Source organism: Cornus florida, unplaced genomic scaffold, assembly GCF_030987335.1.
Source record: "Cornus florida cultivar Cherokee Brave unplaced genomic scaffold, ASM3098733v1 CherokeeBrave_3.0.0_Hap2_Chr09, whole genome shotgun sequence".
Lineage (NCBI taxonomy): Eukaryota > Viridiplantae > Streptophyta > Magnoliopsida > Cornales > Cornaceae > Cornus > Cornus florida.
Window position 1 is genome coordinate 72,346,122 of NW_026775579.1, and position 16,959 is coordinate 72,363,080.

The window sequence follows — 16,959 nt, forward strand, 5'->3', positions numbered from 1 at the left end:
AGTGACAAGTGATAACTGATAACAACCCTTCGATGCTGTACTTGTACATGGTTTTGTGGTTTACAAAGATTTCCGTAACATTTTTTGGTTTTAGTCATTGTGTACACTGTGTTTGGTATTAATAGGAGGATGAAGAAAAGAATTAGTAAGAAAAATAGGGGATAATGTTAGCTCTTGATTGTGTTTGGTTGATTAATAAGGAAAAAAAAAAAAAAAAAAAAACTGAATTGATAGTGTAAATACCTGAACATGTTTGGAGAGAGAAAGGAAATGGAATTACTTTAAGTTTGTGTTTGGCGGCGTGGAGTTAAATTGGTGGAAGGAAAAAGGGCACTAAAATTGCTTTTTATGGAGACATTTCATGGTTAAAAATGACCAAAGGTTGTGTAGTCTAGTGTTATTTTTTTTTTTTAATTTTTAAAGTAAAAAAATTAAGAGTTCAAGTCTCTATAAAAGAAAGTGAATGTGTGAGTGTATTTCTTAACTTGAAAAAAAAAAAAAAAAAGAAAATAAAATTAGTCGAAACGACTTCACTATAGTGATTGAGGCGGACAATGCATGAAAGCACGTTTTATGTCTCCTTTCATTCATTCACCCTCTCATTTTCGATACTTAAATAAACGACATCCAGTATATTAAGTGTGAATTCGAATGGCTTCTATTGTCCAAGTCAGCGACTTAAAATCTAACACTTGTTATGAAACTGATATGGATGTGGAGTCATCCAAGTAGCAAAAGCAATTGTTGCAAACCACAGAGGAAGAAAACAGAGAAGTCCTCCTAATTATCAATTGTCTCTTGTCCAATATAAAGTTAGGACACATTAATTGAGAGTGACTAGAGATGGCAATATTGTCACAGTACTAGTGTGTGTCTATATAACCATCAAAAAGGAACTCCCCAATTCACTGCCTTTCTGTCTCTCTTTTCCTTGCTCTCAACTCATCTCCAATGCACGTACATCTCTCTCTCTCTCTCTCTCTCTCTCTCTCTATATATATATATATATATATATATTCATATTAAATATCAAATTAACCTTATAGTTTATTTGTCTCACTGTTGTAGTCTACACACACATATATATATCTATTAAATCTTAGTGTTTGTTCATTATTTTAATTAACATTATAAGTAGTGAAAAAGTGTCACTCTACTTGATTTTATATTAATCATCTCTAATAAACTTTCGTCTAATTGGTATTATATACTACCATTACTGATGGAACAATTGCTTGTGTTAAATCAGTTCCTAACACAGATGGAGATAAAGAAAGAATTCAAAGGGAAGTACTCAGACAAAATTCATGGGAACATGGTTGAAGCTGCATCCACTGCAGTTATTGCGCCTGCAACGACGACGACGACTAGCAAAGAAGAGTCTGACATAAGTATACAAAAAATGCCAAGCTTGGACTTAAAAAGAGTGTCACCAAGTGGAAAAACCATACGCAAAACAAAGTCGCTGAGCGCGCAGTTCTTAGTGAATATAGACCATCTTATTGATAATATGACCTGTAGCTTTGATGAAACTGCAGGCCCCATTGTTGGTAGAGCTCCTACCGACGAATTGGGATTTTTTTCAGTCGCTGCATCCTCATTTCCTTCTAACGACATCTCAGATGTCATGAGATTGCAGAACGAAAATCACGGTAACTAGCTAGTACTAGCAGCATCAATGCTGAAACTATCACTAATATCATCAGGAGGACTGTGACCTTATTGTTTACTATTAACATGCTAGCTTACACTTTGTACAGTGTGTGTGTGTGTGTGTGAAGTAAGATGTTTTATGCTGGCTTTTACAACTGAATGAACTGCTCATTTTGTCTTTCTAAAGCAGAAGATAGTGCAATGGATCAATCTTCACCAGTTGATGAAGAGTATCAAGATTCACAGAGTTGGAGGAAACTACACATTGAACCTACCTTACCAATATATCTCAAGGTTCTAACTTTCATAATTTCTTGAAAAACTCGAAGTTTAGACATGAAAATATTGTTTGATTTCCATTGCTTGTATTGCAGTTTCAAGATGTCAAATACAAGGTAGCAGTGAAGGAAGAAAACCAGTATGCAGAGAAGTCCATACTGCATGGAATTACAGGCTCGGCACGTCCGGGAGAGGTTCTTGCACTCATGGGACCATCAGGAGGTGGCAAAACAACCCTACTTAATCTTCTTAGTGGGAGGGACAAAGTTAATGGTGGTATCATCACTTACAATGATCAACCATACACAAAATCCCTAAAGCAAAGGTAAAATAGCACGCATAAATGTTGATACACACACACACACACACACTTCGCTTCGAAATAATTGTTATCAAGTGACTGAATGATATTGATCATATGGATAAAAACAGGATTGGATTTGTGCTGCAAGATGATATTGTCTTTCAACACCTTACCGTCAAGGAAACCCTAGCATATGCTGCTTTGCTTCGTCTTCCTAATACATTAACCACGGAACAGAAGAAAGAAAGAGCCATAGATGTCATAAGTGAGCTTGGTCTTGAAAGGTGTTCTCTGATTAACCATTGTGTTTTAAGAGTATTATTATTATAAGTAGCTATGTTACTATTTATTGGTCTTAATTAATTAAATTGATTTTGGATTCTAAACTTCCTCATATCACTCGAATTATTATCTTTGTTAAGGCTGAAAAACAAAAAGATTAGCCAAGATCATTTTGTTGCCGTTTATAGAAGTTTTAAAGTTGGTTAGAGAGTAAAACAATGGTACATGTGATGTTAGGTGCCAAAATACAATAATTGGAGGTGAATTTGTGAGGGGGATTTCTGGTGGTGAGAGGAAACGAGTCTGCATTGGCAACGAAATCCTTCTCAACCCTTCACTTCTGTTCTTAGACGAACCAACATCTGGTCTGGATTCAACAACAGCACTTCGAATTATTGAGATGCTGCACAACATTGCAGAGGTACTAAAAACCTTCCCTATGTGACAAATTTTGGAAATTTCATGATCATGACATGAAATTAATTTACTGTTCTAGGCTGGCAAGACAGTGGTCACTACTATACATCAGCCTTCAAGCAGACTCTTCACTAAGTTTGACAAGTTAATTCTTCTGGGTAAAGGAAGTTCGTTGTACTCTGGAAAAGCCGCGGATGCTATGTTTTATTTCTCCTCAATTGGTTGCTCTCCGCTTATAGCGATGAATCCAGCAGAGTTTCTGATTGATCTTGCAAATGGGAACATTAAGGACAAGTCAGTTCCATCAGGATTGGAGGACAAGTTGTTGCCTAGTGCCCAAAAATCTGAAATCAAACATAGAAGACCTTCCCCATTTGATGTCCATGAGGTCTATAACAATACCTAATATAACTCATATTTAGAGACTTTATTTGGCTTATAACAATCTTGCTTTCAATGTGTTTTTCTTCTTTGCAGTATCTAATAGCGGCATTTGAAGAAAGAGTTACAAATGTGGAGAAAACTAATAAGTTACTGAAACCTGTGCGGATTAATGGTTATGTTCCTGAGACACGGGAGTGGTTAAATTCAAGGGACTTAGGAGCAACTTGGTGGGAACAGTTCTCGATTCTTTTTAGGAGAGGTCTAAAGGAGAGGCGCCATGAATATTTAAGCAGTGTTCGAGTAACTCAAGTTATATCAACTGCTATAATCGTAGGACTGCTTTGGTGGCATTCAGATGCTTTGTCTCCCAAGCAGCTTCATGATCAAGCAAGTGTTACGAACAAAATTATGAATACCTTTCTTATGTTAATTTTTGTAGGTTTTTTTTTTTTTTTTTTTTTTTTTTTGTTGTAATTGTGGTTTGATCAAACACATGCAGGCAGGGCTGCTGTACTTTATTTCGGTTTTTTGGGCATTCTTTCCTCTATTCACAGCCATTTTCACATTCCCACAAGAAAGGGCAATGCTTGCTAAAGAGAGATCAGTAGACATGTACAGACTCAGTGCATATGTAATTGCCAGAAACACCAGTGATCTTCCTCTGGACCTTATATTGCCTATAGTTTTCTTGGCAATAGTCTATTTCATGGTGGGCTTAAAGCACAGTTTCGCTGCATTTTCGTTAACCTTGCTTACAATTTTCCTCAGTATTATTGCTGCTCAGGTTAGAATCTCAAACCTACAATAAACTGTTTTATTAACCGTTTCTATCTAGAATCACAGAAAGTATAATCAAGTCAAAAACTTGAAAACTTTTGCACTTCAAAATTGCAGGGTCTAGGGTTGACAATAGGCGCAGCATTCATGGATGTGAAGAAAGCAACAACACTGGCTTCCATCACCGTCATGACCTTTATGTTATCTGGTGGATTTTTTATTCAGGTCAGTTGGCTTTACCAGTAAAATTCAGCAGAATAGATGATTAATAGAATGAATTAGCTCATTCTGAGCTGGGTGTAGAGATATAGCACTCTTATAACCGACATAAATTTGATTCGATCATGTAATTTTTCGGTGCAGAGTGTTCCATCTTTCATGTCATGGGTACGTTACATCTCTCTCAACTATCACACGTACCGGCTACTCCTAAAGATTCAGTACAGCTGCTCTGGTTCAGGGTCTGGATTGGATTCTTGCGAGTCTCTCTTCATCAGAGGACAAAGGCTCGACGAAGGGGGAGCAGAAGTGGGAGCTCTGTTGGTGATGATTATGGGGTATCGAATGTTGGCCTACATTTTCCTCAGGAGGATGAAATTAAGGACTATGACATAGTTTATCTCATGCTTTATTGAGTTGACATTACCAAAGTAGAGGATTGTTATGCTCCTCATTAAGCTATTGTTTATCTTCAAATGTTAATTAGCTTGAGACTATGATGTTTTCAAGCATTTCTTTTGTGTTTAATGAGGCAAGTAATTAACAGAAATCACCCTCCTCTGTGCTATTTATTTTTGTTGAGTTCATTATCAATTTTAAATTGTTGTGTAACATACTAATTAAACATGTTTATCTGTGTATCAGTGTATGTCACTAAAACAAGGCAAGTTGTCATTCGGACTAAGCAGTTCATATATTCTTATTCAACAAATAAAAGAGGAAATTTGCATGGACTAAGTGTTCGAAATTGAAATGAGTCTTGGGTTAAGAATGAATTTGGATTGGAATGTTGAAATATTTGACTCAAACCTCATTAAATTGATGGCTATGATGGTTTTAAGAAGGGGGGGGGGGGGGGGGGGGGGGGGGGGGGTGGGGTAAAGAAAAGTTTACAGAAGAGAATAGCGATAGCTAAAAGTGATTGGCTTCACTGATCTTGATTGTTAAATCATATAACAATATTAAAGCCCCAAAATAAGTGCTGAAAACTTAAAGCACCAAAATTGTATAGCTAAAAATTTAAGCTAAAGCTGTTGTAGCATATTAGTAATTCTGTACATAAAACTTGGCAATTAGTAATTCAGTACGTAAAACTGGTTTGTACAAGAGGCAAGTTGGTTTAGAGAATACCTGCTCTAAGAAAAATGTAAGACATTGATTTTTTCAAGTGACACTAGAAGGATATACTAAATGCATGTTCTTCAATAAACCTTGCGTGTCCGGATTCCATGCTATTGTCATGCATAGGGGTCCTCATCGCATCATGAATTGCTCTATCAATCATTAAAGAAAGACAAAAATAGATTAATAATTGAAATACAGTTGTAAGCAACGTGATTACAAAATAAGGTAGATTTAAAACAACAGACCTCCAGGTTCTCTCATAGGAGCCATAGAGGGATGTAGTGGTGTCCTTGAAGGATGCATTGGGGTCTCACTTCGGAACCATATCCAGGTGTGCCGCTGGTGAAACAAAACCAATTAGGAAGATCAAACCGTATTAAAAAAAACTTGATACAAAGGCAAACCAATTATTACCGTGATAGAGTTGAAAAAATCACGTTGTCTGAAATATGATTGCGATCAACTGCAAAGACAACAATAGTTATCAACAGAGCAAACAGGATATATAAACAAGGACGCTTGGAAAATAACTCCACATATGGATCAAGAGGAAACTTGCCTGAAACGACCTTCATCTGGGACTCCAATTTGACCAGGACTGATGGACCCTTAACATCTACAACACACCCACAGAAGCCCTTAAAGGGACCCTGTCGAACTTGTATAGTAGCACCAACCAAAGCATCGTGCCCTCTTCCACCTCTATGCCTTCCTCCAGCTACACCATAGTAGTAAAAAGACTCTGAAATCTCATTTCTTGATTATTTATTATGGTGATTATAACCAGAAAGTGAACAGAAAATTTAAATAAAAATGTATAAGATAAGAAAGCATTAAGTTCTAAACATCAGCCACCTAAGGGAGGGCCGCCTCTAGAAAAACTCCTTGGAGACTCGGGAACAAGAGGTGGAGTTCTCAGATGTGCAGATCTTGTAGCCAGTGAATTACCCTGCAGAAGTGGTAACATAAGTGTCAGCTTAAGGACGCTGAACCATAAGAATTAGCAAAAATTGCAGAATCCCAGAAGCAAAAGAATTTTCATCGTAACAACATATGAAATACATACATTTCTATCACTGTTGGCAAGTGATCCACCAACCACCACGCAAGACTGGGATTTAGCACAGATAAAGCCAGCATGCTTAATGTGATGATGATCGTAGATAAACAAAATTCCTCTGCAAATATGTTCAACAAAACCTTGTTTACCCTATATATGACAGAAATAGTGATGAACACCATTATCACTATATTAATATGAAAACACAAAGAATTGAGGATCTCACTTTGCAAGGACCCTCAAGAATCCTAACAACATCTTTCACTGATATTACGTTCTTTAACCAATCTTGTGCATATGTTTTCTTCTCAAGTTTGCATTTTATCTCTCTTAATCTAACAAGCAATACTTCTGGTGTTTCCAGAACTCCCTTAAGAACCTTTAAAAAAAGATGGGTTATACAATAATTCAACAAGAGATTCAATATAATTACTACATTGGCCACAAGAATTATATCAGTCACCTGGAAAGCTTCTGTTTCCACACTTATGATTACACCAAAGCCCATATTACTGTAACAAATTGACATACAGTATAAGAACTTGACTGAAAGAAAGGAAATAAGATGCCATGATAAATGAGAACTTACTCCAACAGCACAAGAATTTGGGTAACACCATGTGTTACCTCAGAGCTCTGAAAATACACGTATCTAAAAATACAATACATTTGGTGTTAGTTGTCCATTAGGTAAAAAGGGAGGGGGGGGTGGGGGCGGGGGCGGAACAATCAAGGATTTTAAAACCACAAAACAGAATACCACTCACATCTTCTTTAGTTGTATCAGACACGATAATTACACAAGGCCCATCAACCTTGATAACCATATCAGTTGCACCTTCTGCTGCACCAGAGACAACCTTCACATGATTCCCGGTTTCAAAGTACTTGCAAAGTTCTTTATTGCTTATAACGACAATATTCTGCCAAAAAAAAAAGAAGAAGAAGAATAAATAGACAGGTATTAATTAGGGAAACTTGATCTAAATGACTATAAAAACGGAAAGGAAATTCAATTTGTGTCATACCGCAAGGCCCTCCTCCAGCATTGGTTTAATATGGACAATGTCTTCCTCAACTTTTTCAACCCAACCCTTCAAATTCTTCAGATCGCCCTCAACAACAATAACCTGATCACCTTTCATAAAATGACCCTTCTTCCTGTTTGCGAATAAAGTGGATAGACTAGCCATATCTCCAACTCCACTCTCATCAAGTTGCAGGAATTTCTCAAGCTCATCAAAAGTTGGTTGTATGTCCTGAGTGCTAATTGACTTCATGGATATAGTTTTGTATAAGAAACCATCCTTGAACATCATGCCACATATATCCTCAAAATAATAACCAGTCATTGGATCTCGTCTATGCCCCCACACGGATATGCATATCTTTGAAGATGAAGCATAAAGGAATATCTTAAATAGATATGCCAGAAACACCGAGTAAAAGCTATGTTGCTATTAGACATGATAGAAACAAGGTTACCTCGCTTCGTCAACATTCATAAAACGTGGAGGAGGAACAAATGCCTTCTTCTTTGGAACTTCTCTACCTTCCTAGAACAAGAATAAGTTGCCTTTTGCTTACTAGGGCATTTCGATAAAACACATGCAATTGCATTTACATGAAAAATTCATATTAATCTGAATTTAACTAATTCAGTAAATATAATCAAACAATACAAAATGCTTACGTTTCTCGGGCTAAAAGAAAGTGATACTTTGTTAACAATAAGAGAATTAAGATAAGCTCTTATAAGTTCTAAGTAACAGATAATTAAGATATACCAATTTATTTGCCAGAGCCTGTAAATCGATCCGTGGAATTAGTTTCAATGTAACTCTATGGCATACATTATCCACATCTACAACCTAAAAAATAAAAAATAAAAAAACTTAAAGATCAAAAAGAAAAAATAATAGTAAAATAAGCTGAAAAAATAATATCACGAGGGCCATGAAGAAAGGAAGAAGGCCCACACTTTTGCAAGGTCTCCCTTGTATGTCCCAATATTCATTCTGACCCAAGCATCACGGGAAAGATTAATAGCTTTGCTTTCCACGGAAAGGACTTTAGTCATCTCTTCTGTTGGGACAAGCAGTACTTTATTAGAATATATGTTCCGCACGCCCCTACAAGCTTGAAGTACAATCAAATGGAAAAGGGTCAAATCATCACATATATGCATACATAGATTGCAAAGCTCTTCATTTAGTTGAGCAACACAAATGTATGATGCCTTGATACTGCATACCTCCTTCACATGGGCTTCTTTGTCTGCTTCAATATAAATATAGTTTTTGAGATGATCAAGTGCTATAGCTGACCTAATTTGCAATTCAGATCCTTTGTCAATGTACTTTTGCATTAGACAAACAACTACCTCCATCTCACGACCAATCTAGCACAAAAGAACAGACTTAATAAATACATTGTGATTAAATCAAGTAGGCACCATAGATTATGAAATCATAGAGGAGTGTTATAATACCACACACTTAACCATCCACAGCTTTGGATCCCTAACGGACGGCAAAAGAACTTGTTGTTCTACATCCATTGCTTCCTCATCATATTCCGTGTGAATTGACCTAGCATATCTTTTCTGGATGCGTCTTTCGAGAGCTTCAACATCTTCTTGGTCATCATCTCTTGTCAGCAATGGGCGATGGTGCATGCTCCTAGAGTCACCTTCATCTTTAAGTTCAGCTCCACCTTCCGCTATGAAGTCTGTATGCCCAGACATTCAACCCATCAGCAATGATAATGACATCATACATGTGTATGGGGGAGTAGTGGTGATGGAACACTGAATGTGTGTTTTTTTTCTTTCTTTCAAAATAAAATAATTTTAAGAGAAAAATCTTTTACTTCAAAAGGAAGTGCCGTGGAGGGTTGCAGTGATATCGATTTGTTACAACTAGGTAACATTTTTTTCAAGCAAAAAGAAAGTAGGTAATGGCCCCCTTCAAAAGTGGTATTATGTGGTATTCTTCATATAGATAGCAGCAAGAGATATAATTAAGCTTAATGCCCATTAGTTTACAAACAATAACCAACCTCGATTAAGTGTCAAATATAAGGAAGAGGTATATTATATTATGCAGCCCACTCGCATCATTTGTATAACCCAAAACACTATGCAATATTCATAATAAATCATTTCACCACGAAAGAACATGCTAATACAACTAATTTATGTAGGCAAAGTCAATATGTATAACACCAAAATCAATCTAGCATCTTTCGATGTGCTGTATTGGATTGTTGATAGTTGGACCCAATGGCCATCCTAAATTCAATTCAATCTCACTTTAAAATCACTATTCAATTCTAATCTCAGTTTAAAATCACTGCAAACACGTACATACACATATTTATCAACTTACATTCAAAAATTTAATCTTAAGAACTTCAACCGTGTTTATATTTCAATATTTTGACTCCAATTTGAATCATTCAACTTCATGCTTGCTCAATCACTCGATAAACTCAATATATGCATATACAGATTTACAGAGAACTGAAAATAGAGGGTTTATAATTTCAATATTCCGGACATCAATTTCAGTAAGCACGTGAATCATTCAACTTCATGCTCGCGAAATCACTCAGATAAACACAATATATGCATACAGATTTACAGAGAATTAAAATATAGGAAAGAAACCCTAACCGCCTTTTCGCGCAGTGACCACCACGCCGACAGTCATCAAGATCATCTTGGTCCTCCTTCTCGTCGGATCTCCGCCTCTTACGGTCGTCGCCGGTTAGACATGATTGTAGACACCGTAAATACTGAGTGAGACAGAGAAAGAGACTTTTTTTGGTTTTGTCTTCCATGGTAATTTGTGTTTAGATAAAATAATTTTAACACTCTAGTAACTAATTACTCCGTAATTCTTATTTTTTTTTAGTTTTTAAGTTATGCAGTTTGATCACATAAAATTTGTTTTAAAAAACATACAGTTACTTAATAAATAAACATAAATTAAAACAATTTTATCAAAATAAGTGGATTCAAATTTATATGATTACATAAATCTAAGCTACTAAAGTATCTAAAAAAAACCTTATTGAAGCAAATTATTTTTTTATAAAAAAAATACTTTAATGAGAGTGGATTGGTGAAGACATCCTTACATCACCAGTCTTGCTCTAAGTTTCAACAGTAGTAATCTAAACCACATGACTCACATGTACAACTAAAGCGAGTATCAAAATCATATGGTGTGTGTGAAGTAAAGAATTGTACTTCCCCTTTTTTCACAAGTTGCAAACAAGGAAAGTAAAGAATGTACACTATCATTTCTCTAACCATTATTATGTGAAGTAGAATCAGAATGCCACATTACAAGCTAGGAATAAAAAGGGACATATATATATATATATATGGGGTACTATTTTCTGCACTTGATTTAAGATATATATATATATTAGATCATAAAAAATATAGAGTTCTTAAGTGAAGAGTAATACAGAATCTTTAGGTCTTTTAGGAGTATTTTTTGCACTTGACCCATATATATATATATATATATATATATATATATTTAAGTGAAGGGTAAGACAGAATCTTTTGAGGTATTTTCTGCATTTGATCCATATATATATATATATACTTCCCCTAAAGATTCTATCATTGTCTTTACTTAAGAACTATATATATTCCCATGGTTGATGTCTTATTCTTCACTTAAAAATTGTGTCTTACTCTTCGTAAGTGAAGAATAAGACAGAATCAACCATGAGAAGAAAAACCTTTATTGAAAAAAAAAAAAAAAAAAAAAACTAAAAGAACAGAATAACCTTTATTCGGCTGAAGGAAGAGGAAGGAATAATATGTTTTACTATAAAAGGCAAGTATTAGACCTAAACTGATTGTATTTATTATAGACTTATAATTCCAGAAGTGGAGGAAAGTGAAGAGGAGCCTCAGCTTTTCCCTAATCATGTAAAATACTTTTATTGTAGGCCTGCATACACATCTATACATATACATATATATTTATATATTACACAATTGTTAATTTATTAGATTCTAATTCCTGTCTATATGTCTACATTATATAATGTTTGCATATCGATCGGTTCACTAAATTTATATATGTTATAATTGTTACTGATTAGACCTAATTAATTCCTGTGTATATGTTTACCAATATTTTCTAACATTTGCCTTTTGGTTCACTAATATTGTATTTGTTGACTTATTAGATCTCTAAGCACTTAAATTCTATAGTATGTATTTCTCTAAGTATTAGTTGTTATGCATGCATGTGTGAGAGTTTGGATATTTATTTATTTTTGAAAGAAAAGAAACCTAATAAATACTTGTTCAATTTTTTAAAAACACTTATCAATAATTAAAAATTTGAGAACTATTTTTAGAGAAAAATAAAAGACAATTGTTTTTTTTAAAGTGAGTTTTAAAAAATTGTCAATATTCAAAAAAACATAACAGATTTTGTTTTAAAATTAGGAAACTGTAATGAAAAACTAAAACAAACACACCCTTATTACACAATGAGTGCATGTGAACGATGAACACAAACATTGAAATGGATTATTGATTCTGATACAGAAAGAATATATATATATATATAGTGATGTAATAATATATTCATTAATTAATTGTGCATATATATATATATATATATATATATGCAGGTCAAGGCCACCAGCAGCAGTACCACATATTGAAATAACAATTGAGGAGGACAGAGAATATGATAGTGACCATCATATAAATATTAAATATATACCCCTATACATGGCCTTGGTGAAAGGTGAGTTGGAGGTTGTGAATGCCTTTCTGGATAAACATCCAGAGGCAATATACGATAGGGTTTCCATAATAGGGGAGACGCCCATGCACGTTGCTTTCTCGCACGGGAAAGTGGAGTTGGTGGAAGTGCTTTTTAAGAGGATGGAGGATATGAGTGATTCTGATGATGAAAAGCTGTGTGTCAAAGATGCTTATGGCGACACACCACTTCACATTGCTGCGAGAGCTGCAAACACAACAATTTCAAAACGAGTACTTGATCGCCCGGACTGGCTTGTGTCATTAACGGAAAATCCGGATGGAGAATTGCCGGTCAATCTCGCTGCAATTTACGATAACTGGAGCATGTTATTTGAATTAGCTAATTGTTCACGCTTATCTTGGCGACGGGCAGGTGCGTTGTGTGTATATATATATATATATATATATATATACACTTTGTGTGCTCTATAATTAACAACTTCTTTCAAGGTGACCTACAACATGATCATTTGTTCTAACATATTGCATAATTATATGATCAGAAAGTGAAGGATTTCACTTTTTTTATATTTTCATACATGAAGTACGTAGTACGCGTCACAAACATATTGCATAATTATATACCTAAATTATTTGTTCAAACTTTCAGATAGTTTTCTAAATTGGAGTACGTTCAGGGAATTTATTAACTGCGAGCAATTTGGTATGTAATATATGTACGTGATATATATACACACACAATACAAAATTTCATTAATTATATACACACACACACACACACACATATATATATATATAATTAATAACTAATTAATGAAATATCTCCTCTCTCTTTCATTGATACATGCACTCAAAGGGTTGGCAAGGGAATTTGGAGAAATCTTGGAGGGATCAGGACCGATGGATTTTAAAGATGGCTTGTATACAATGGCAGAGATGGTGTCTGCATTCTCTCAACCCGGATATTTTAAGAGATGGATATATTACTGTAAATACATTCTCATCTACTTAATTAATTTGTCTTTATTTATTTATTTTCTCTTTCTTAATTTCCTATTGCTATGTTTCGGTCTCATTAATTAATCACATACCTAATGTATTAATTGTATTTTAAGAGCTGTAACTGATTAGGACAGCGACTTGAATTCCCTCCTATCACAAGACAAATCTTATGCCTTAAAACGTTGACGTTCAATGTTTTGAGGTATGGTTGGCATCAATCTAAAATTAATCTTTTGCCTATTCGCACTGTTCATCTATTTATGAACTGCATGAGATTATTTTGTAAACTCTTCCACTTATACAATACCGAAAATAAATTCCAACCTCAATTTCAAACAATTTATTTTAACCACTTCAATATCCATACCCCAATTCGTGGGTTGCCAAAATTTATTATTAGGTCACAACTTTTTGGTACAGTAATTACTCTAACTTTGGGCTTGGGTTGGGCCTATGGGCTCTGTAATCTTTAATCGTGCTGCCGCTCATGGGCTTTCACAATGACCTGTACATTTATACAATTATATATAATAGTAATGCATTAAACTTTTTACTTTCAGAAAAAAAAATAATAATAATAATAAAAATAAAAACTACCTTCCTAAAAGGAAAATTAATACTCGAGGTGAGGGGCCTAGCTCTTGCTTTTTCAAATATATTTGCATGCAGATACGCGCTCTTGAGCCCGTCACATCCTTCAACAGCTACATTACTAATTTAGGATACACACACACACACACACACTCATTGATGTATGTATACGATTTGTTAAACATCATCAATTGATTTTATAATGTTCATGCAGTATCATTATAATCATCATGTATAATTTTTGCTTTTTTCATGCAGTATCATTACTTCCATATGGAGGGCGGGACCCGGAAATTTCATCTGTGGGAAGTAAGTAATAATGAGAAATTAAGATTATATAGTGTGTGTGTGTGTGTGTATAATCTGTTAGATACTCTCCTATTGATATATATTAATATATAGTTCTCTTTACAATATATTTCCATTGAATCCTTGATATATATATATAGGATTTGTGAAACATCTTCTATGCTTTTATGATGTTAATTCTAAAGTAGTCATCATGATTCATGTATAACTTTTTCCTTTTTCACGCAGCCATGCATGGAGGGATCAACCAGAGAATTTCATTTTGGGGTAAAAGTAAGAAATAATATGAAATTACAATAATAAAAGTATATATAATCTGTTATATATATATTTATATATAAAAGAAACTCTACAATATATTATTTATCTGGAGGAATTATATTTGCATATCTTTCACTTTCTATTTGTGTTTTTCTGTCTCTACTTTAAAAGTACTGTCACACTACAATTGTTGTAAATAGTTTTAGTTATGTGTGCCCCAAATTCCTACTCGATTGAGCTTTGATTTATAATGATGATTTAAGTATTCCTTACCCAAAAAAGATTTGTATTACTTGCTCACCTACCTGTGGGTAAAAGCTCTGTAGATAGAGATGAAAATGTGTCGAGAGATTAGAGAAGAAAAGAGATCAATGGAAGAGATTGTGAAGAGAGAAGAAGAAGAAAGAATATTGAAGCAACTATATATATATATATATATATATATTAATTTTAACAGATATTATGTTAAAAAATAATGTTAATTAGATGTGTTCTGCTGTGTAATATCTTCTTTTTTTTTTTTTTTTTTTTTTTTTCATGAAATGTATTACAGTGCTCAATTTTCTTAAAGCATCCAAGGTTGGTAAAGCAATAGGTACGCATGAGGGAACTATACTATTCATAAGGTTACTGCTTAATTTCCCAATACTTTTTAATATTAACTATTTTTTGTTTTTGTTTAATTTAATCATATTTCTACTTGGATAAGAATCTATTGTGGCTGAAGTACGGAACAACAAGCAAGCCCATGAGCTACTGAACAATATGTGCTCCCCTGAGTGGACTTTTGATATTAATCATGTTGAAGTAGTATACTTCGAGGCACTAAAAAGAGCCATCAAATGTGGGAATGTTGAATTTGTTGAGGAAATGTTGAGGTCTAATCCTGCTTTGTTATGGGGGGGTAAAAAAAGTGGAAGTATATTTCACCTTGCAGTTGCTTGGCGTCAGGAGAAAATATGGAACCTCATTTATGGTTTAACTACTGAACAAAGAAACAAGATCACTGGAAGACTGGTAAAATCAAACACCATATTACATATAGCTGCATGCCCACTGGTAATGAATGATAAATACAGAGGACTACTTTCAAAGGATGATTCGGAAAATCAAGGAGAACAACAACACTTACCACTCAAGGAATTCAGCAAAGCTCGAGATGCAGCTCTGATAATGCAGAGAGAACTACAATGGTACGAGGTATGGGATAATCTATATGTGCTATATATGTTAGTACTGATTGGAACTTCCATATATATTTATTGTTAATTTAATTTGTTCTTTCTCATTGATGATATAAAGGAGGTGAAGAGGATGGTCCCATCTTCATACAAACTAAAAGCTAATGAGTATGGAGAAACTCCTCCAGATTTGGACTCAAGCTATCACTATGAATTAATGAAAGAAGGAGAAAAATGGATGAGAGATACAGCAGAATCATTTACAATCGTGGCGACTCTCATTGTCACTGTTATGTTTGCAGCAACCTTCACATTACCTGGTGGTACTGATGATAACGGGAATCCCAAGTTCCTAATGTATAAATCCTTTATGGTTTACATTACAGCAGATGCACTCTCTCTATTGACTTCAACTATTTCATTGTTAATGTTCCTGAGCATCATCACTTCACGATATATCCAACAAAGTTTCCGATGGTCATTACACACTCGACTGATAACTGGTCTGGCTACCCTTTTCATCTCTATTGCAACCATGATGGTTGCTTTTGGCGCCACCCTTGTTATAGTGCTTGGCGAACGAATTAGTTGGTCGCCTACTCCAATCACTTTGTTTTCTGGGGCAGCTAGTGTCCCAGCAATCATATTTGCTTGGTTGCAATTTCCGATGTTTCTTAACCTAGTCTCATCTACCTATGGACATGCGCTCTTCAAGCGGAGAACAAAATGTTCCTTCCTCCACAACCTACGTGATCTTCCAAAACCCAAAGAGCCCTAGGTATAATTAATTATTATGCAATTAATGATTGTGGTGTGGTTCAATAAAATTGCTATTTGTACTTGTAATTATATGGATGACATATGCTTCAAGCAGAATAAGAGTGTGCATATATATATATATATATATTTCTGAAAGATGGAATGGCCAATTCTTAATTTCCCATTATTTACTTAGGTTTTTTTTATTTTTTATTATTTGTTTATTATTATCTAGTTGAATAATGCATCTCTCCTCAAACATATAATTAAGATATACCAATTTTTTTGCCAGAGCCTTTAAATCGATCCGGGGAATTAGTTTCACTGTAACTCTCGTCCATTAACATCCACATCTACAACCTAAAAAAAAAAAAAAAAAAACTTAAAGATCATGAAGAAAAATAAAATAAGATTAATAGCTTTGCTTTCCATAGAATGGACATTAGTCATCTCTTTTGTTGGGACAAGAAATACTTTATTAGAATATATGTTCCTCACACCCCCTGCAAGCCTTAAGCAGAATCAATTGTAAAAGGGTCAAATCATCACACACACACATATATATATATGCATGGATAGATTTTTT

The 16,959-nt window shown here is 34.4% G+C and overlaps 2 protein-coding genes and 1 pseudogene across 2 annotated transcripts; 2 read left to right on the plus strand and 1 right to left on the minus strand.

Moving 5' to 3' along the window:
- The first annotated feature begins 904 nt into the window (after positions 1-904).
- Positions 905-4,916, plus strand: LOC132274377 (ABC transporter G family member 22-like). Its single transcript, XM_059775643.1, has 11 exons — positions 905-957; positions 1,250-1,652; positions 1,844-1,947; positions 2,028-2,257; positions 2,365-2,520; positions 2,756-2,939; positions 3,015-3,323; positions 3,413-3,710; positions 3,823-4,103; positions 4,214-4,321; positions 4,460-4,916. The coding sequence occupies exons 1-11, from the start codon at positions 952-954 to the stop codon at positions 4,709-4,711; spliced, it is 2,331 nt and encodes a 776-aa protein (XP_059631626.1). The 5' UTR covers positions 905-951; the 3' UTR covers positions 4,712-4,916.
- Positions 4,917-5,569: 653 nt separating this feature from the next.
- Positions 5,570-10,448, minus strand: LOC132272841 (putative transcription elongation factor SPT5 homolog 1; annotated as a pseudogene).
- Positions 10,449-11,245: 797 nt separating this feature from the next.
- LOC132274378 (uncharacterized) lies at positions 11,246-16,728 on the plus strand. Its single transcript, XM_059775644.1, has 9 exons — positions 11,246-11,454; positions 12,171-12,682; positions 12,920-12,973; positions 13,127-13,258; positions 14,122-14,172; positions 14,401-14,445; positions 14,987-15,028; positions 15,143-15,633; positions 15,736-16,728. Coding segments are annotated over exons 1-9 (1,986 nt in total). The 5' UTR covers positions 11,246-11,452; the 3' UTR covers positions 16,393-16,728.
- The last annotated feature ends 231 nt before the right edge of the window (positions 16,729-16,959 follow it).